Source organism: Lepisosteus oculatus, chromosome 1, assembly GCF_040954835.1.
Source record: "Lepisosteus oculatus isolate fLepOcu1 chromosome 1, fLepOcu1.hap2, whole genome shotgun sequence".
Lineage (NCBI taxonomy): Eukaryota > Metazoa > Chordata > Actinopteri > Semionotiformes > Lepisosteidae > Lepisosteus > Lepisosteus oculatus.
Window position 1 is genome coordinate 3,204,590 of NC_090696.1, and position 22,206 is coordinate 3,226,795.

The window sequence follows — 22,206 nt, forward strand, 5'->3', positions numbered from 1 at the left end:
GTTCCCAATGATGGGGACACTATACTATAAAAGGGTGCTGCCCTTTGGATGAGATGTAAAACCAAGGTCCTGACTGTGATCATTCAAAATTGCAGGGTGTTTTTCAAAGACAGTAGGGGTGTTACCCCGGTATCCTGGTCAAATTTCCCTCTAACCTTTACCAACTATGGCCTCCTAATAATCCCCATCTCTGAACTGGCTTCATCACTCTGCTCTCTTCCTCACTGAGAGCTGGTGTGTGGGGAGAGTACTGGAGCATCATCCAGGTGGGGCTGCACATTGGTGGTGGTGGAGGGGATCCCCATTACCTGTAAAGCGCTTTGAGTGGAGTGTCCAGAAAAGCGCTATATAAGTGTAAAATAATTTAAATATAAAATGATCATTTTAGGGTAGAATTAACCTCTACATGTTCTTTGCAGCTGGCACACTGATACACCTCCCCACACCAACCAATACCTGCTTCAAATATCTAATACAGAAGCAATTAAATAAAGCTCGCATCTCTCTTCTCAGTTAAATTAATGACTATCAAATGCAAAAATCTGTGAACCAACATTTTCTAACTAACACATTGTTAATTGCCATGACATTGCTGTAGCAATATGTTTAGCAATAATCTAGCAAGTGAAGATTAAAATCTATAGGTAATTAAGTGCCTGAAAATATTAAATTCAAATATTGCTAGAACTAACAGCCAGGTGTGAACCCCTTGTTTAGTGCTTTAGCTATTGTAAACAGCAGGCATTAGCACAGACTGGAGGCAGTGTTGAAATCAAACCAATTAACACCTTTAAACAAAATATCTGTCATCTCCCCCCTCACAACTGTAAAGAGCGGTTTTGTGGCCGTGTGCTGCTATATAAAGCACAGATTCAATCAAAACTCCCACCTGCTACTTACAGACTACAAACCCAGTGTCTGATGGCTGGCTGGTTTCCATGTGGAAGGAAGCTAACAGCTGGGAGGTTCATTCTGTGACCTGTTGAGACATTCACATATAAACAGAGTTTGGCTTCCTGTAAAAATATTGATTCAAAAGAATTTACAGTACAAAATTAAGATCTACTCCATTATTTAATCAAATAATTGTGTGCAAATGGAATACACACATAAAATATATTTAAAGCAGTACAAGACAATATTCAGTTTAAATCAACAGGCAATACATGTTTTTCTGACACTAATTGTAAAGCAAATTATGTATCTGCTCAATTTCAGATTATGCAGTCCAAATGTTTTGTCATGTCATGTCCTATGTTTTGACCTTATTTTACAAAAAATCCTATTGACACACGTGGCTACTTATTCTCTAGAATAACTTGAAAATAAAAGGCTAATCGGGGAAATGAACTTTCATATATTCTGATTACCATAAAGGCAATGCTCCCATCGATATTACAAAGTTAGTATTCTGCATTTAGATTTTTTTCATTTTTGTTTCTTATTAGTTTCTATAGTGATCATACACTTTAGCCATCTATAAAGAATATAAAGAACGTTTTTCTATCCTGGAAACAAACTATTATGTTACGCTGATAGCTGGTGTTACAAATCACTGCCATTTTTAACACAATATTATGCTTTATAAGGGCTGAGCAGATACAGTTGCAAGAAAAAGTTTTTGAACGCTGGCTTTCTGCATTAATTACTCATACAAATAGACAAACACAATCTGCTTAAACTAAAAAAGAACCCTAGGGTAACAGCAAAGGACCTGCAGAAATCTCTTGAACTTGCCAAAGTCTCTGCTCATGTGTCCACTACAAGAAAAACACTGAACAGGATGGGTGTTAATGGAAGGACACCATGGAGGAAACCACTGCTCTAAAAAAAAACCATTGCTGCACGTCTCAAGTTTGCAAAAGACCACCTGGATGTTCCACAACACCTCTGGGACAATGTTCTGTGGATGGATGAGACAAAAGCTGAACTCTTTGGCAGAAATGCACAACGCTATGCTTGGAGGAAAAAAAGCACTGCACACCAACACCAAAACCTCATCCCAACCGTGAAGCATGGTGGAGGGAGCATCGTGGTTTGGGGCCGCTTTGCTTACATATGGTCGAGAGCTCTATAAAGATTTTAATACCTCTGAAAGAGCTGCCAAGAGCATCTTTCAAGATGATTCTATACCTGAGGAACTCAAAACACAGAGAGGCATAAGGTATCCTTTACACCAATCGTGGATAAATTCACCCGATTAGACTAACGATCTCTCGTCTCATGGCGAACTCAGGTCCGAGCAATGGGACGCATTGTTGTTTTATCAGAAGACGGCGCACTCGTTCGTGAGAGGTTCTGCATCTCTCTCCGCTGCTATGAAAATCAGTTTTATTTATTTCATTCCCGCTTGCAAAACGCATATTTTGCGTTCAAGCCTTCTCGAATAGCAGGGTACCTGGAAGATTAGTTTACAAGCACAGGTGTGCTTAGGCGGGTGTATTTTATTTTCAAAGCGAGACAAATCCTAAGCGGGTGGGGTTTGACTCGCCTGGCGGGGATCACCGCTCCCGTGAGGCTCGGGGACACGGCGCGCCGTCTTCCCAGCAGGTGGCTCTCGGCTCCAGCCTTAAACACGCAGTGCGAGTCGGTAAAGCGACACACTGTACCAGGCGCCGCCCTGCCGCGTTACAGCACCGTCTACCTGCTCACAGTAGGGTCCTGTCCGAAGGCGCCGAACAGGCGGCTGGTAATGTGATGCCGCGGGCTCCTGAAGAGAAGGGCGCTCGGGAGAGGGCGGATATCCGCAAGCAGTTCACCAGTATCGTGTTTCAGATTTCAAAGTGTCCGCAAATAACAGGTAAATTGCATCTATAAAAAAAAGCCTGCTCACCAGTGGGGGGAAAGGCATCTGAGCCCGTCCCGCGGCACCTCATGAGTAACGGGGTTGTGATGTTTAATGATCTCTCTTCTTGACATTAATGGCAACCAGGAGAGCGAGCGTCCCGCCCGCTGCAGGCAAATTGAAACCGATGTCAAATGAATCGACACCCGGATCAGTCAGCCCTGTAGTAGCCCACAGTCTTTTCCGTACCGTGGTGTCTGCTCCAACAACAAAATAAATGAAATGTAAATCTGAATGGCGACGTTTTAAACTGTCGGCGGAGAAAACTAACCAGAAAGTTAGTCAGAAAGGAAAAAAAACAATGCTTCGGTCTGCAGATCTTACTAAGCACACAAACCCAACTTGTGCAGTACGGTAAAATTATCCGATTATTTAATGTGCTGTGTTAATGAGTAGTGTAAATCTGGAAAGTTTTCAGATTACCAAACTTTAGTATTCAGCAGAAATGTACCTAATGAAGTCTGGGGAAAAAAACACTTTAAATAAGAACATACACAAACTTATGTTTTGTCTGTTTAATGCGTAATATATATTTTTAAAATATGACACTTTCTGCTATTGAGAGGAAATTCACTATCCGTGAAGCTGGCGAGGGCGTGAGCGCCCGGAGCCCAGCGTGTGGCGCAGCGGTTCCCAGTCCGGGTCCTGGTGACCCACACGGCCGCTGGGGTCCTTCCGCCCCGCCGCCATGAGGCAACTGGAGCCTTACTTGAGCTAAGAAATAGCTTCGAACGAAGACCTGCAAATTGTTTCAAGTCACAAGTTTGGGATTTTATTTCACTCGGAGCTCCAACATTGTTTAGAGACGTTCAAATGAATCTTATTATTAAGTCAACTGAGGGCTCGGCTGGAGCAGAAACCAGCAGGTGTGTGGGTCACCCCGGCCAGCACTGGGAGCCCTGCTATGAAGAGCCCAGGCAGACGCTGCACCTGCGCACACTGTCCCAGTCCAACAGCTCTTATACAGTACATCACCATTCCAGTATATCATCATGTCCTGAAGATTCAGCACTGTTGACTTGAGATCGATTAAACAGATGATTCCTATAATAATACAGCTCAAGAAGCTTATGGTTACAGGCTGTTTGAAAAAACAAACAACAACCTTCAGGCACTCAGGGACCAGAGTTTCCTCAATAAATTATTTGCTAAATTGATCACTAAACTTCAGTATTTATTAAAAGAGCAGATTTACAAGATTTAAGAGATCAGGGCTCTCCAGCACCCAGAACGTCCTACCTCAACACAGTGAGAACATGCACACTCCACACAAAAGTTCAAAATTGACCCCAAAGACCCTTGAGACATCAGCTCAACCAACATCCCATCACACAGCCCTTGATTAAAAGCCATTCTTATAAAATGACTTTAATAACCTCATGAGAAGACATTAGTTAGGTCTAATTCCACTGCTATTTCTCCACTAAAGTCCCACAATTGGCTTCCTATTGCTGAATGCATCCAATCCCAAATGTTAACTGTTGCCTAAAGCCACTCTTGTCCTGCAGATCTTCTCTGGTCTCTCCCTAGAGCCTCTCCCTTCTGCCAGGCATCCAGCACCTGTGACCTTTCAGTCTTCAGCTCCATTTTAATTCTGAGACTAATGGAATTTGCTTATTGCACTTTTTCATTGTAAAAATGGCAAGCTAGCACAGTGTGGCTGCACTGTTGCTCTGTATCCACACTGTGCACTGCCCGATTTCTCCATTTTTCCTTTCTCACAGCATCTGCACTGTTGCTCCATTTTCTGCAAGCCTTAAGGCCCTTTTATTAAGGAATTGACAGCATTGTTATGTTTTGCACTTGCGATATTGTTCCTTTTTCCATCCATCCTTTCTTTAACCGCTGGAGCCTATCCCTGTGAACACTGGGCACAAGGCAGGACACACCCTGGATGGTACACCAGTCTATCGCAGGGCGGCACACAGACACAGACGTGCGCGCGCACACACACACACACACACACACACAGAATACCAGCATGTCTTTGGACTGTGGCAGGAAAGCGGAGAACCTGGAGGAAACACACGCAAACACAGGGAGAACATGCAGACTCCACACAGACAGCAGCCCAGGTCAGGAATAGAACTCAAGGCCCCAGCGCTGTCAGACAGCAAAACTGACCCCTGTGTCACCATGATGCCTCCCTACACATAATGTAACATTTAAATGTTACTGTACATCACCCTGTCTACATACACTACCAACATTAGGACATTTCATTTTGCATAATGCTTTATGGTCATATTTTTCCAGCCATTGAGTAAAAAAAGGTCTGGTCTCAGTTTTAAATGTGCTTCTACTTGTTTCTGTGTCAACTTCCTGTTTCATTGTTAATAGTGAAGAACTCCAGTGGGTTGACTTGTTCAATAGCTGCAGGGATTTTAAATACTTGTATTAAGACCTCGGCAATCTTCTGTGTCCTACAATGAACGTATTAACTTCCTTATGTGATGGATAGAGCCTTTGTTGCTTTCAAACTAGTTTGATACCCACCTGTTCTGGTGTCCCCTGCAAATTTAGGAGATTTAAATCTAGACCACTAGGGTCTAGATCATGTATGTAAATCGGGAAGAGTGGTTGGTGAATAGCAGAACTCTGCAGTGTACTTCTGTTTGCCTGAGCTGTTTCTGTCCCCTTGTTGTAGTAGGTGACACCAGTGATATTCTGCAGTGTTATCACTGTAAACAAAACACCTATTGCGTTGTTTTGAAGATCACAATCAGCCTCCTGCAGTGTGTAGCCTGGCTCCGACACATGAACACGATCTTTGCAGTCTTAGTCCCGGCTGCATACTTGTGAGAAAACAGAGCGGAGCATTCTATAGTGCTGTTCGCAACTGCTGTGGTAGCAGATTTGTCTCCGACGATGACTAACCCATGTGTCCTTGCCAGTCACCTCCAGAGGAGAAGTGTGCATGTCAGATGACTCCAAGCCCAGTCCTGGATGCCCAGCTGTGTCGCTACAGGTTTAAGCCCTTTTCCAGTGTCTGGTTTAACTGGACCAAAGTGCTACTGCTTTAAAGAGACCTGGGTGACCTGCAGATACAGCGCCCCTTGCAGGACCAGGACTGTAGACGGTTAACCTATGTGTTACCTTGACTTGTAGTGATCTTGGCAGACCACTCTGACTGCACCTGCTTCTCAGACAGAACCCACAGGAGCTGGGCTCATGGTTTTTCAAAAAGTATCGTGCTGGAGATAAGACCACATTGCCAAGCTTTCCCTGAAGCTAATTGACCTCACTCTCTAGACTGTTTCAGTTTTTCACACGTATAGTCACAGTTCCCATCTACGTCAATTCATTAATTAAACTTGTTGTAGTGTTTTCAGGTTTGAATGCTCCCTAATTTTCTCTCAGCAGTAAATCAAAACCATGTGCTGTGATTTGAGGAGCTCTGACCCCATCTCTGGCTCTTGTCAAGGGTGATGAAAACATCTCTGAACTGGCTTCATCACTCTGCTCTCCTCCCCACTGATAGCTGATGTGTGGTGAGCGTTCTGGCGCACTATGGCTGCCGTCGCATCATCCAGGTGGGGCTGCACACTGGTGGTGGTGGAGGGGATCCCCATTACCTGTAAAGAGCTTTGAGTGGAGTGTCCAGAAAAGCACTATATAAGTGTAAGCAATTAATTAATTATTATTTTCCATTGTGTGGGACAGGTTGAGTGCATTCTGTCCAGTGTGGAAGTGTTACAGTCCGGCAGACACTTAAAAAGGTTTGGGCACCATTTTAAAAATGCTTTCTAGCTATTAAATTAATTTAAAAAATTATATATATCATTCAGTGGTGTACTATTAAAAGGGGAGCCCCTCAGTGATGGTAAACAAGCTCTTTGTAGATTGCCTTCAAGGCTTTCTGCCATTTTTGGCAATAATTACAGTACATTTCATAATGCAGTTTTCTTAATGTTTATAACATAATTAAAATTGTAGCACAAGAGATTTTTTTTGAAGGCAATTGTAAAGGAAAGTTACTGAAGAAAAATGGTTTATCCTAAAAATGTGATTTACAGGCAGAGCTGTGTTGTAAAAGCAGCTAGATTCTATGAACAAAGTGTGATTGTACCCAGCGAGTCAAGGGCACGAGATGTTTTAATAATGTTTATCTCTGCCCCAGCAAAAAGGCGATACGAAACTGCACATAGCTGTCTTCTCTGTCCTTCAAGGCTAAGATCTATAAGGACTGGAAAATTACTGTCTCGCCTGTCTTTGTATTACTAACCAACCATAATGAAGGAAACAAGTTGAGGTGTTGCATCAGCTAAGTGTATAAAATAAGGGGCCTTTCCCTATTTTACTCTGGAAATCAGCCCCCACTTGCTGCACAGACTGGTGGTTGCTGTTTTTGCCTATTGCACAATATGAATAAATGCCTTACTGCGTGAATGAGAACACCTTTCCTGGCTTGTCTTTGATAAAGATTCCACGACACAATATAAAAGCTAAACACCTTTATGTATATCATGTAAAGTGTTAATACATTTGTGGATGAGTGTCTTTTTATTATTTTTATCGTCATTGATAAAACCTTGAAGAAATACTTGACCTTCCCCTTACAGTCATTTAGGCACTGAGAATGTGATATTAGGCCAGGAGACAGAGAATAAAAGGACACTCCAATAATCCCAAATTGGAGGCCTTTTCAGTCCTACAATGAGTATATTGTAAAAACAGAAGTGAATAGGGAATTGATCAGAAAATATGAAAAATAAATCATTTTAAAAGGATATTTCTTGGAGGTTTTTACAGTTGAAGTTGTCAGTGATATGAACCATGTTTCAGAATACGCTCTGTCAGTATGGGCTCTTTCAGCACAAGCCACCATGAGGGCTAGCTCAGGCTCTAGAGCAACTTAGAAATGATAACTGCCACGGGCCTGACGGCGTCCTCTCAGCCTTGCAGAAGGAAACGAGGGACAGTCTTCATGGACCCCCAGCTGGCTCGGCAGCTCTCGCTGAGAACGGGAGCTGTAGCCACAGGCTGGAGTCTGCGCGAGTCACACCAGCTCATGAAACAGGGACAGAGCAGAACACAGAAACCACAGACCCATCAAACCGACTTCTGTCGCTGGGAACATGTGTAAATGAGAGTCGCCAAGACTAAATCTCACAAAACAATGGGTTTTTAAGAGATTACCAACATGGGTTTAGAAAGGGATGGTCTCATGTTACATTGCTAGAATTCGTCAATCACCAAGGACATTAGATAGTTCTAAAACACGGCACGACATATTCATATTTCCAGTGAAAATCAGATAAGGTCCCTCATAAAAAGTTCATTCACAAATTAAACACCTTCGGAATCCAAGATAATGTCTGCATATGGATCGAGAGCTGATTAAGTAATGGAAAACAGCATGTCAGCTGGACAGGGTGAGACTGCTGACTGAGGAGTGCAAGCAGCAGTGCGCCACAGGGACCTGCCTGTAGCCCACTGCGTTTTCTGGTCTAAATCAATGATTTAGATTCTGGAATGATGCACAAGCCAGTTAAATCTGCAGATGATCCAAAATAGTCAAAGAGGCAAATACAGTACATCTCCAAACGAACAATGTTTTTTGTCTTCTTTGTCCAAGGTGACTATTATGCACTGGTTTAGTTGCGTCAGCATGGGATTCAAATGCTGCTTATCAGGCAGAGCTTCTTAAACACATAAAAAAAGATTAAGAAGGTTTCTGTGGTGTTTCTGTAGAGTCTTCTCTGTCCTTAATAGGACTGTTTTTCTGATGGAACCAGAATCTCAATTATTGTTATAAATTAGGAAGAGCGGTTGACCATCTTTAACGATTCTGAGGTGGAGGAAGAAGACACGTCTTGTTGTGTGTTTCTGCTTCACAAACCTCGAGAAGGCCACAGTGTAGTGGCAACATCTTTCCTGTTTTGGAAACACAGAAAATGTTTCAGGTTTGTGCAGGGTGAAAACAGGTGCATCGCAGGCACGAAAACAAGCCGGAGACCTCACCTGTTGGGTTTCGGGTTTGGTCACTAGTCCCTTTGTGTGGACTGGAGTGTTCAAGGAGGACTCGGGGAGGGACGACAGCAACCAAGGTCTCCCTCAGCTCTCTTCTTGTAACTTGTAATCCTCCATGACATCACTTCCTGAAGAGCTGGAAACACCCCTGTGCAGCCAGACATTTCTCCTGACTTCCTTCTCCTGCAGACAGATGATCGGCCAAAGTTCCTTATGTTCTAACTCCTCAACAATCAGTCCTAAACGTGGCTTCTTGGCTTTTCACATTTTCTTAATGGGTGATGTTATTTCCCGTGGAGATATGGGCTCACAAGACATACTACTGCCGTTGTCATCATTGTCAGTAAACAGATGACTGGTTTATACCAGAGGGTTTGTAAAATAATAATAATAAAAGAATTCAATAATATGAGTCAGTAACATAGAGATACAATCCCCAGTTCTCCAATCCCAGAATGCTCCATAGGTGAGAACCCACCCCCTCACCCATGCCTGTGCAGGTGGTCAGGACAAACTCGGAGAAAATGTGTGTTAGACAACTAGTCTGAGAGCCAATGACGAACTGCTTACAAGGAAAAGTGCTATTATTATGAAGATGAATTTACATATCACTGTTGTTGGCATGGTGATGCAGTGGTTAGTGCTACTGCCTCGCAGTGCTGGGGTTCATTTCCAGACCTGGGCTGCTCTCTGTGTGGAGTTTGTATGTTCTCCTTCTTTGTGCTGGGTTCTCTGGTTTTCCCCCTGCAGTTCGAAGACAATCCTGCAGGTGAATTGGCTCTGGTGTGTGACTGTGTGTCCTCTCTGTGAGGGACTGGTGCTGTCCAGGCTGTACCCTGCCTTGTGCTCATTGTGTGTCGGGATACCCCCCAGCTCCCCCATAGCCCTGAATTGGAAAACAGTTAGAAAATGGATAGAGGGATGATTCTATTACAATTACCAGTGTTATTTTATAAACCAAATGTCGTATTTCTTATAATCTGAACATGCCGATCAGTAGTTCGGGTCTAATTTCACTCTATGTTGAGTAGCACCTCTATATAATGCAAATACTCCATCTTATCCTTTACACAGCAAAGGTGTATAAACCTGGTACAGGTATTGTAACATGATTGCACACTGCTCTGGGCTTATCACCGCGCCTGTGAAGACTGTGTTCAATTACAAACTCAGCTGAGCGCCTTTATCCCTGAGCAGATGTGCCTTCAAGCGTGAATACAGCTGTCTTGAAAACCACATCCCTGAGAGGTCCGTTCTGTGTCGACGTGACTCCGTCCAGCTCTGCCCATCACAGAGCCCGGAGTGGAGGAAGGGGTTTGAAAGTGTTCAAAGCCGTCTCTCGGGAGCAATGGTGCACTCATGGTGCACACGCCATTCAAAGCACAAATCGTTTTCCACAGCGGATATGGGAATGAAAATCAAGTAAGGAAGCACTGAGGAGAGCAAGAATGTTTAATATTTTGCTGCTGTGACCTTTCATTAACCAGCTGGTGCTGCTGCTGTTGCGAGTTGGTCTCGTAATACTGACAGGTGATGATGTCCATAGGCCCCCTTTCCCTCTGAGCGGATCTGTTGTGTTGGCGTGCGGTGCAGAAACAGGCCCGGTCAAGGCCCTGCTGAGAGAGCAGTCAGCTTCACCATTGCTGGGCCTTTCAAGAGTGGAAAGAACGTCTCTCAGGTGTGATTACAGAAGCTTATGGTAAAGCTGTCATGGAAGTCCTGAAATCCATGATAGATCCCTGTAATCTGTTGAGAATCTGCAGGGTTTGCTCCAGTTGGGTCTTTGTGCTCAGATACGAACACATTTACTGTACAGTGTCTATCATGTAATATATATCATGCTTTCAGCAAAGTGACGTCCCAGGTGCCATCCAGGCCTTATTGTAAATCCTGGTCCCAGTGAGACATGACGTTTTTGATGTTGCTCCTGAATTAAAGGAAACTGACGTGTGAATTGAGCACTTAACCATTTAACCATGACCAAATTGATATTGTGTCTTACTTACCAAAATGCAGCAATACAATTTTATAGTCTTTTTCAAAATCAGATATAGAATCCATCTTGAATGACATTGTTTTGTTTTGTAAATGCGGATTAGATGCATTCTAGTGCCAGATCTAGTGGAAATACTGTTCATTTCACTGGATCCCCAGTCATTTCACTTTTCACAAGCACGTGTGTTGTGACCTATTGCTACATTCCCTAGGTCGAACGTCTACACTGGCAGATAGTAAAATCCCCTGACACGGTGCAAGTAAGAGCTTTTTGATTGAACATAGTCTAAAAAAAGATGATAAAACATCAAATTGCATGACTGCCTGGGAAGAGCAGATGGCTGGGAATGTGTGTCTCACGGCTCGTGCTGTCAGATTTACCAGGGCCGTTGTGTAAAAGTGCATCACAGCTGTTCTTCAGAGAACGGCCTGCAAGCCCTCTTGTGTGTTAACAGGGGCTGGGCTGGGATGACACTGCTGAGCTTCAGGTAGAATGGATATTTTGTATTTGACAATGTAAATTTTCTGACAAATGCAGGTGCTCATAATCCCCAATCCGCTGAGATAACTGCATCAGTGTGAGACGTTGGCAGGCCCCTGCTGTTCCCTCCTGCTCTCCACACGCATGCTCTTTGCTGTGTCTTGGTGTCAGGTATTGTGGAAAACGAAGTGCAGATAGCTTGCCTTACGCAGCCCCCTAGCAAAGAAACTAGTTCTTCTAGGGACGTTTTCTGGGGCAACGGGTCACTGACAGTGCCCTGCATCTGTGTCCTGGGAGCAGGGCCCAGTCGTCAGGAAAATTCCCTCCAGGAAGTACACGGACACCTCTGATCAGAACGCAGTTCAGAAGGCAGGTGTATTTACACACTGTGGGGTGGGGGACTTAGATCTTGAGCCAGCTTCCTCTCATGGGGGAGGCATTCTGATCTTATTAAATTAATCCTGTGCTCCAGGTAGGGATTATTATATTGTGACTTAGTTAGGAGCCGTGTTGTTAAGGCGACTGTTGTTGGCCCAGTGGCTTCCTCTTTTTTGTAACCCTTCCTAACCCTAGATGACTAAGATTAAAGTATTTGCTTCTGTGCTGGAGATCTTGCCAATCCAGGGGACACAGTGAAATGTGTTTAAGTACAAGAGTTCTTAAATATGTTTTAGTGTTGTACAGCTTGGTGTGTTTTGCCTTCTTCACTGTTGTAGATTCATTTTTTTTTAAGAAAGGGTTGGTTTTGCAGAAATATCAAGGGTAAAGCATGGGGAATGACTCTGGGAGCTCTCTGTAATAAAAATAATAATTGTTGTGGTTTAATTGTTTCTAGAATTTGAACTTAATCTACCAGTAAAGTTTGCTAGGAAAACCTGTGAATACATGCAGTACATAGACTGCTTTGTTTGATGTGTCAGTAGTGTCTTCTCTTGTGAGACACCCTGTAACAAACCAAATTGTATATTTTTCCTATGTTATTCCAAGCAGCCTCCATTTGTGCAGTCATGTGCTCTGCTGGAGTAATCTGGGTTAAGTCCCGGGCTCAAGAGTCCATCAGCAGCTGTGCCTCAGGTGGGAGTTGAATCCACAACCTTTCAGTCACAAGCCTAGAGCCCTGACCACCGCTCTGCACCCCACAGAGTTATTCACCAGTAGCTCAGTGATGCAGGACGAAGGTCACACACCGGAAACTGGCTGCTTATCCAGGCGGGACTGTGTGCCAGTGCCAGAATGTGTTGTTGTGTGAGGGAGTGTCACTCTGAGACAGTGGTGCTGCTGAGCAGGGAGCTGGCGTAGCTCTGAGGGAATCCTATCAGTCTCTGTGGGCTCTGTAAGACTAATTGTCTAATCTAAACCTCCACATCACAGTACGCAGAGTAGAAACTATTAATAGTCGAAATGCTTCCCACTAAGGCGGATTAGTGGGCCATATCTACCAGTGATCCTGTAAGATGGAGTTGACCCATGGATGAACCCTGGCAGGCATGTGTTTCTTTAACACGAGCTCCTAGGCCAAGATCAGGTCACAGAGTGGCAACAGAAGGCTTTGCTTTAGGAAGAAAAGCAGGATAGTGTTGCTGGCTTGAGCTCTGATCCTTCCTCCATGAGAAATTGAAGCGATGTGTTGCAATAAAAGGCTGTTAAAGTGAAAGTTTTGGTGCGATTTACGAGTATTTGGACTGACTAAAGGGGACTCATGTTTCACAGTGTTTCACAGTGCAGTCTAAAAGACAGACAGTCCCTCCCAGATCACCAGAGTATATAATCCTGGTACAGGTCAGACAGATGCCACAGTCGTGTCGGTTACCATCCTGTATGTGGACCAAGCAGTCTCCATGTATGAGCAACAGCATGCTCGGGACTTATCACGATCACGTCTCTTCTGTCTCACTCCCTAATGCCAAGCATAGCTAGACCTCTACTTGTAATAGTAAGAACAAATCCAGGTCACTTTTGGGCATGGAAATATAAAGCAGCTTTGTTGTTAAACCGACCAAGCACTGAGGCCAGATCTCATTAAATAATATTTATGGTAAAAAACATACATGTTAACTTGTTGTTTTGCTTTTTCTCTGCACTGAGGAAGGAGCGTGATTATCTACAGTACCCAGGGCAGGAGAGGCCTTCCCAGTTCACCGAGTGCTACTGTACTTCACCAGTATAGCTTGAGTTAGGGCTCTCTGAAGACGGGATTAGAGGAGCTAAGGGGAACCTCGCAGTCCAGATCGCTGTGAGGCAATTTCTCTGTCCTGAGGCCTGTGTTCCTCCAGTATCCTGTCCTGAACCAATGAGTATCAGTGGATACCATGATGCTTCACATTAACAGAAAATCTCCATGATATGGCATCGAATTTCAGGGTTAAATGTATCTTTACGCCTCCGTCTAGCTCTCGGTGTTTATTTAGTCTTCAAAGCCAAATTTCCTTCCAGGATATTTTAGGCCCTGAACATTTTCTTTCATAACTGGCTTCAAAGCCGCAAGTACTGAAAAGAAATTTACCCCCAACTCTTAGCACCAACAAAAAGTACATTCTGTATTTTCCAACAAACCTCCAATCTAAAGTTATCCTTCCCAGGGCTATGTATCATCATCATCATGAATATCTTTTCCTATATTGAACCACTCCAGGATGAAGGTTTTCTCAACATTCGTGCACGGATGTCTTTCTCTCAACTCGGCCAGATCTAGTCATGTGTCATCCTGTCATCTGAAAGGAGCTCTTCTTCCTCATCTTTTCTGCTTTATATATCCATTATATATACAGTAGGTACAGCATTCCGCATTCCCTCGGCCTAGGGATGTTCTGTCTTCTTTGTCAGCATCTAGCCTGTTGCCATCTTGTTCTCCTGTATCTTCTGATGAGATCACATGCTCCTCCTTGTAATCAGTTACATCGGTTAATTTTTCTCTTCATATATAGGCACTGATCTCTATTGCTCTGTGTGTGTTATTGTCTTATTTTTGTGTTGCGCAGCTCTGATATTTTTCTAGTTGTCTTCATCAGTAGACTTGAGTTCAGTTCACGCACAGAGACGACAGCACACGGCTGGCACACATGCAGCACTGTGACGCGTGCGCGCACACACACACACACACACACACACACACACACACACACACACTAACAGGCACGCAGGACAGAAAGCAGCAGTGCCGTGCTCCGTCACAGTGGGAGGGGATGCTGTACAGGAATATTGTTCTCCCCATGGAAACCTGCCTCCGTGCGCCTCCGTGCTCATAGGCGCCCCAGATCCCATGATCTCTGTCCTCACTGGGCGGATGCTGGCTGAAAGCATGATCTCCTTCCCGGGAAACCTCAGCCGCCACAGCTGCCAACCCCGAGTGCTGCCGAATCACTTCATGCTGTCTGATTGCTCTGATATCTTATGTGGTTCTTTGACAAAACTGTGTTTCCAAGAAATGTGTTATCATATCATATCATATCATTTTCTACCCATCCAGCACACCTCTCACCAAACTAAAAACAATGACACAAATAATAGGGAAATTATTTCTTTTGTAAGTTTGCTCATGGAGAAAGACCAGTGATACCATTCATTTTAATTCATCCTTGAATACATCTTTAGTCATTAGTTTTTTGTGGTCCAATGAAGCAACACTATTTTATTTTACAATTAAAAAATGAAAACTAAGATCAGATTATGAACTCTGCAGTATAAGAGCTTTTCAAAAATCTTTTATTTGTACCCTTATTCTGTGGGAACGTGCTTACGCAATATGTAGTAATAACTTTCATAATCCTGTACAAGCTCAGGTGAGAAGAGCTGCCCAAGATGGGATTATGTGAGAGTGTGGTTACCCAGGAGAGGGCAAGAATTCAGGCCAATGCACATAAATCAGACTCCAGAGAAAGGGCTGGTTTTAATCGGATAGACAACCTGCTCCACTGTGTAGAGCCTGGAGACAGTTTGGTTTAAAGATAGTTTTTAATCCAAAGCTTTGCCGCTCTGAAGAAACAAAGAGGGATGTAACATATTAGTATCAGCAACAAGCAGGAAGATTTGGATTTTAAGATACAGTTTACAGTCGTTGCAAGTTTAATCAGTCGTGACTTTAATGACACTTAACCACACTAGTGGTTTAATGATGCTTTAATGTCTAAACCGTGGAGCAGTGTTTTCCAAATACGATGTGTGCTTGTCGTTGTGCATGGAGACAGAAGATTGCGTGGAGTGAATGCCCCAGGGAAAGCATAGAGCTGGTCGGGAGTTTATGCATTTTTTATCTACGCTTATTCCCCTGTGCTTGGTTTAACACAGAATTCAGATGGGCTGAGTGAGAGTTCAGGATCAGGGAACAGTGTGAACAGTGGCTCTGCTGCCCCAGTGTGGGGCCCGGTGCCGGTGTCTGCTGCAATAGCCGTTTCAGGTTGCAGATACATGGACATTATATTGTTGCTACAGGAGTAGGTGGCTCAAAACAACAGCAAAGAAATGAAAATGAAATGAAAATGAAAGAAATTTAATTTAAAAATGAAAGCCCAGGAAGTAATTATGCAGGTAAAATTAAATAATTCATTTTTAAAGCACCTTACATAAAAATATTCCAAAGTGCTGTAAATAAATAAATAAAAAAAACAAGAAAACAAAACAAATTCAAAACATCCAAAATGCTCAGAATCCTGGAGGTTCCTGGGAAATGTAGTCCACAGTCTAGGTCTGTATAGACTGAAGGTCCTGTCAGCTCAGAGGAACCCTGCAGCAGTGGATCAATATTGGGGTTGGGCTGGGGATATGATTGGACACAGGATCAGTGATGTTGGGGGAATGAGATGTTAAAAGTCTTGAACATCCTGAACAGGATTTCACAGCGAATTGTAGACTCACCCAGAAGGCAAGGAGAGAAATGTATACATACCGTACTACAGAGAGCTGATGTTAGTGTAGGCCCTTGAGAAACCATTCCAGAGACAGAACTCACCATACTTACTGAGATCAACAGCTTTCTCTGCTAAAGGTAAGATCTACACCAACCTTGAGCAATACCAGTAATCCCAAATATGCCTTTTTGTCTTTAAAAAAATAATGTTATTGTCGAAAGTACTAAAGATACAGGCACTAAGGTCCAGTAAAATTAAATTAAGTAGCATACTGGCAATAGATATAAAAGGCATTTAGAATATAATTTTTGACTTTGACAGGGGCTGTTTTCGTGCTGAATAAAGTCTCAGTCTCAACTGAAAAGGTTTGTATAGTTTGTCAAAAGATGATGGTTCCTTATGGATGTCATACGTTTTAGCCAAATACAGAAAATGTAAAAGTTGCCTGTAATTATTTGGATCTTTAGCAATGTAGTCAAATCTTTTGCAGCTGATGAAAAGCAGTTTTCTATACAGGAGGTGTAGCTCCAGTGACTATAGACAATAAGGGCTCATTGATGACACCAGCACAGAGAGTGACCTTTAGAACACAGCTGCATTGTTCGGTGGGAGGCAGCCTGCTGACTGTCTGAGCAAGGCACTGACAGGGCCGCAGAGGGGCCACTGGGCTGTCTTTGGGGCGCTGTGAGCACCGGGAGGGGCGTGGACTGCCCAGGATCAGAGAAGTCTGCAGAATTGTCAAGACACAAACACAAGCCCTGGGCAACTGTGTCTCTGCTCAGCTGGCTCATTAACCCAAAGAGAGAGAGAAAGAAGCTAATGATAATAATAATAATAATAATTGCTTACACTTATATAGCGCTTTTCTGGACACTCCACTCAAAGTGCTTTACAGGTAATGGGGACTCCCCTCCACCACCACCAGTGTGCAGCCCCACCTGGATGATGTGACGGCAGCCATAGTGCGCCAGAACGCTCACCACACATCAGCTATCAGTGGGGAGGAGAGCAGAGTAATGTAGCCAATTCATAGAGGGGGATTATTAGGAGGCCATGATTAGTAAGGGCCAATTGGAAATTTGGCCAGGACACCGGGGTACAGGCGGGGTACACCCCTACTCTTTTCGAGAAGAGCCCTGGGATTTTTAATGACCACAGAGAGTCAGGACCTCGGTTTTACGTCTCATCCGAAGGACAGCGCCTGTTTACAGTATAGTGTCCCCGTCACTATACTGGGGCATTAGGACCCACATGGACCACAGGGTGAGCGCCCCCTGCTGGCCCCACTAACACCTCTTCCAGCAGCAACCTTAGTTTTTCCCAGGAGGTCTCCCATCCAGGTACTGACCAGGCTCACACCTGCTTAGCTTCAGTGGGTTGCCAGTTGTGAGTTGCAGGGTGATATGGCTGCTGGCTAATGATGCCAAGTGAAATGACCCCGCTTTTAAAACACTCCCATATTAACAGGAGCACACCCTGAAACGGTGACAGCTTTACAAATGATTATCAACCTTCAGCATGATCGTATGCATCAGACCTCACATGACACACAGGACCAGACTAACAGATGAGTTTGTGTCAGGTTAGTTTTGTGCGTGCTGTTTCTGTGCAATTTCATTGATTGCTACACAAAGGCTGTTGACTCTAGTATGGTTGGTCTCTATAAGGGGGTTAATTAAAGGGTCCCAACACATACAGTACACATAACACATGTACACCAATGAGCATCGTACAAACCACCATCAATGCACTTGCACTTGGTTCTCAAAGATTTCCCTTTGCGGAGGGTGAAGGGCTGTGCAGGCCATCAGTCTCAGTAGCCATCGCAGGCATCGCAGAAGCAGCTCTGCTCTCTGGCAGGATCTTCCCCCCTGAAGGACGCTAAACCCTCACAGCGCCTGCGAAGAACTTTTCCAGCAGAGCACCAGACAGCTCGGGGGGGGTGAGGGCTCAGTGGGGCTGTGCTGTGGCTGGGGCCCCTGCTGTAACCCCGAAATGTGTTGTGGCCCCTGTTCTGCAGGTGAAGGTGTGGTTCCAGAACAGGCGCACCAAGCAGAAGAAGGACCAGACCAAGGACATGGACAGGCGCTCCTGCTCCTCCTCCGAGTCCCTGGCCACCTGCAACATCCTGCGGCTGCTGGAGCAGGGCCGGCTGCTGTCGGTGCCGGTGCCCCCCAGCCCGCTGCCGCCCCCGCCGGCCCTGGCGCCCGCCTCGGGCAGCTCCTCCCCGGGGCTCAGCAGGACCCCCCCCGGCTCCGGAAGCACTTTCCGGCTCCCCGTCCCCTCTCTGGGCCCGCCCCCGTCCCCCCATGTGGGGGCCCCCCAGCTCTGCTTCTCCGTCCCCCCGCCGGGAGGCTCCAGCTGCGGCTTCTCGGCCTTCGAGCCCTACACGCGGATAGAGAGGAAGGAGGCCGAGGCCTGCGGGAGGAAGAGCAGCTCGTAGAGACCCCCGGGACCGCGGGACAGGGGCGTGTGTGCGGCGGGGGGGACCAGCGGTCTGCAGGCAGTTCCCGGCGTTTCGACGTGCTGTCCCGGCGTGTTTCCTGGAAGATGGTTGGGCGTTTATTATTGCCTCCCCTCCTGCCCCCTGACCTCTGGAGCACCTCGCCCTGCTTGTCCCTTGTCTCCCGTTTCCGGTCCTCGACTGCCACTCTTTTCCAGGATGCTTTCTGCTCGCAGTCTCTTGCAGAGGTCCCTGCCCGGGAGTCTCCAGTCTCAGACTGTCTGTGCCAGTGTCTGTGGCGCACTGCGGCACTGCGGGGGGGCAGTTTCAAGAGGATCAAAGAGCCCTGAGACACTGAACCTGCTCTAGAGCTTGACCGTCCCCGGTATAACTATAGTTTAAATTCTGTGCATCAGTGTTTCTGATGTCCAGCTTTTCAGAAATGAAGAGAAACTTGTGGTTTGATAGTAAAAAATTGATGATTTTATCCAAAGCCTGTGAAGAGATCAGTGCGTCACCAGCTGTCAGTTACGATGGGGCGCCAGCGCTGGGTCTTCCCTGGAAGAAGGGGTGCAGGAATGTTGTGCCACTTGAGCAGGATACGGAACAGTGCAGTGAGTCAGTGACAGAGCCAGATGCTGAGACTAACACCTCTCTTACCTTGAAGAAAAGTCAGCCCTGCAGTGTTAAAAAAAAGTAATTGAGTCTGATGAGGCTTGAGGTAGAGATGTCTGGGTGGAATTTTGTGGGAGCAAATGTCTCTCAGCATTGATTGAACTGCTCTTTATGAGCCCTGAAGGTTAGCGATGGCATATTAACACACCTGCTACCCCATTTAGGAAGAGACCTGTCATCTCCATGGGGCTCTGTGAGTGAGACTCACAGACAGCAGCAATCACTGACACTTTGACAGCAGGGCTGTCCTTTTGTTTGACCCCAAGCTCTTCGGTACTTATATTGTCTGATTACTGAATCAACAGGGTTATTTAAACCCTGTTTATCTCTCTATGCCCAGAGACATTGGGTAAAAAATACTGAGTGCTTAGTTTAATCACAAAATTGTTCACAGTAATAATCTTTAAACACTGTCAGGTGAACAAATGATGAGATGTGTTAAGTATAAAGACAAGATCACAGAAAGACCCACAGTGATTTTACAGGTACTTTCTAGCAGAAGTATAAGCTAGCAGTGTGAATAGCAGAGTGGTGAACAGCACATACTCATGCATTGCAGAGTGTCAGTGCAGTAACTGCAGGGGCAGTTATTGAGCTCTGAAGAGTCAGAGGCATGACTTACAGTTACATACTGACTTAGATGCTCCATTTGCATAAAGGAATGAGTGCATTGTCAATATTAAGTGGGGCTATTCGGTTGTATATTGCGTGTCTTTGATTGCTGCCTCCAATCTCCCTTTATTTCTCTTTGCCACTTCTCTGTCACTCTGACTTTTACTTTCTTTTTCCTGTGTGCAAAGGCCTGACCACCCTGTGGGCTTTGATGTCCTACATTTGAGCTTCCTTGTGTGCCTCTCCTGGTGTGTTCTTGTGGAGTGAAGTCGGGCTGTACTGTAAACTTCACTACTGTGTTTCTCCAAAGCTGTGCACTAGTGATACAGAATGACTACACAGTCTGGTTGGATCACTCTTCCATGCCGTTTGTGAAACCTAGTTACCCACGAGCATTGTTTATAATTCACCTAGTGAATCATTAAGTATGAAGGAGTACAAAAGCTGGGTGGCACTTTGGCACAGTGGTTAGCGTCGCTATCTCGCACTGCTGGGGCTCTGGGTTCAACTGTGTATCGGGGTGCTATCCGTGTGGAGTTTGCATGTTCTTCCCAAGGTTCCACTGGGTGATCAGGTTTCCTTCCACAATTCCAAGACATACTGGTAGGGTAAGTGGCTTTTGGGGAAACTGGCCCCAGTGTTAGTGTGTGTATCTGTGTGTGCCCTGCACCTCATTTGCACCCCTTACTTGCCAGGACAGGCATCAGCTCCAGTGTGACCCTGTACGGATGAAGAGGTTAGATGGATGGATGGAGTACAAAACCTGGTTAAAACTGATTCAAGTGTTCCGGTTTCCACTAACAAAACAAGCTGCAATTAAAGTAGCCGTCAGGATTCTAGACCATAGGGTTGCAGGTTCGAATCCCATCTGGGGTGCTCCTGTTATGTCCCTGAGCAAGGAGTTTCACTCAAATGCTCTGCTGCTTAAATGGGTAACTTGTCAGGTCACTGTAGATGAGAAATGTTTCTTTCTCAGCTGGATTGATAAAGGATTCAATTAAGATAGGTTAAAGAGTTTTTTATGTCCAAACTACTTTAGCTTTGTAACTACGTTCTCTGGGGTGAAATAAGTTATTGTTTCATTAAGCAAATTCATGAATTAATGCTGTGCTGCTGTGTATTTCTCTTTGGTTTTCTGTACTGTTAATAATTACACAGATCTGGCTAGTGGCTTCTTGTATCTTTTGCTTTGCCAGCAACATTCTTCAGATTTTCTGACAGCGTGTTTGGAGTCATGACTGCAGCTCCATTACGCAGTTCAGCTACAGGTACCGCTGTCCTGTGAAAATGGACGTGAGGCTAAACTGGAAAACTAGACGGACTGAAGGAATGATCAGCCAGCTTCAGGAGCAAAGACTACAAGAGAATCTGTAATAAAAACACAGGTCATGCAAAAAAAGTCAAATCTCGACGGCCTGGGACAAAGGCTGGCCAGCCTGTTCCTGCTGGCCTGGGTTTGGAGTAAGACCCTCAGACACTGTGACTGGACTGTCCTCCGTCTTTGCCCCTTGTGTCCACTGCCAGTGGGACTACCTGTTTCCAACCTCCAGAGTCTTCAGATTTCTGATGGAAGAGTGCTGTTGATTTCCTTTGTTCCTACTTCTTCTTTTAATATAAGGTGCTACTGTATCAAAGAGCTCAATGAATGGAATCTATTGAGATTGTGTTGCTATGGTTTTAATTTAGTGTTCTTACACACAGGTAAGCCATATTCCATTGGCAGTAACAATGTGTAATTTATAAATGAGCTGGTCCCAGTTACTCACAAACTGCAGGTGTATGTAAATATATAGGCCTTGCACAGTACCTCAAAGTCAGTATCACGTGATAAGAAAACAGATCTTTATATATGCTTTACAATACTGTGTCCCATTAACAATTTGCACTTATTTTTATTTTCTTTTGCTGTACAATGTTATGTACATTCAGCTGAAAGAAGGTCTCTTCTTGTTCTGGACAACAGAGTTGTTTTCGTGCTCAGGCAATGAAAACCAAGACTGTAAATAATATGTACATGTATTTTTATTCATATGCCTATAAATCTATATGTCTATGTATACTGCTCATTGTCTGCAGTTTTCTTTTTAAACTATACTTATCATAATAATAGTATTAATAATTGTGGTATATAGCACGCTTCCTAGCAGATTCATACAACTAGAAATGCACTAAATATATGTTCTTTAGTTATCAGTTGCTTGCATTTCCACCTAAAAAAATCCCAAAGTGTTTTACATACAATAGTGCACCAGCAGCCCCACCTGGGAGACACAGCAGCATTCTGCACCAGCAGCCCCACCTGGGAGACACACAGAGGCCATTCTGCACCAGCAGCCCC

At 44.7% G+C, this 22,206-nt stretch overlaps 1 protein-coding gene across 1 annotated transcript in view; it reads left to right on the forward strand.

The window, feature by feature from the left end:
- Positions 1-21,927, forward strand: part of vax2 (ventral anterior homeobox 2) — a 40,235-nt gene extending 18,308 nt beyond the window's left edge. Inside the window, exon 3 of the mRNA XM_006629123.3 lies at positions 18,159-21,927. Within this exon, the coding sequence (XP_006629186.2) occupies positions 18,159-18,581 (423 nt within the window). The 3' untranslated portion in view covers positions 18,582-21,927. The remainder of the gene's footprint in view (positions 1-18,158) is intronic.
- The last annotated feature ends 279 nt before the right edge of the window (positions 21,928-22,206 follow it).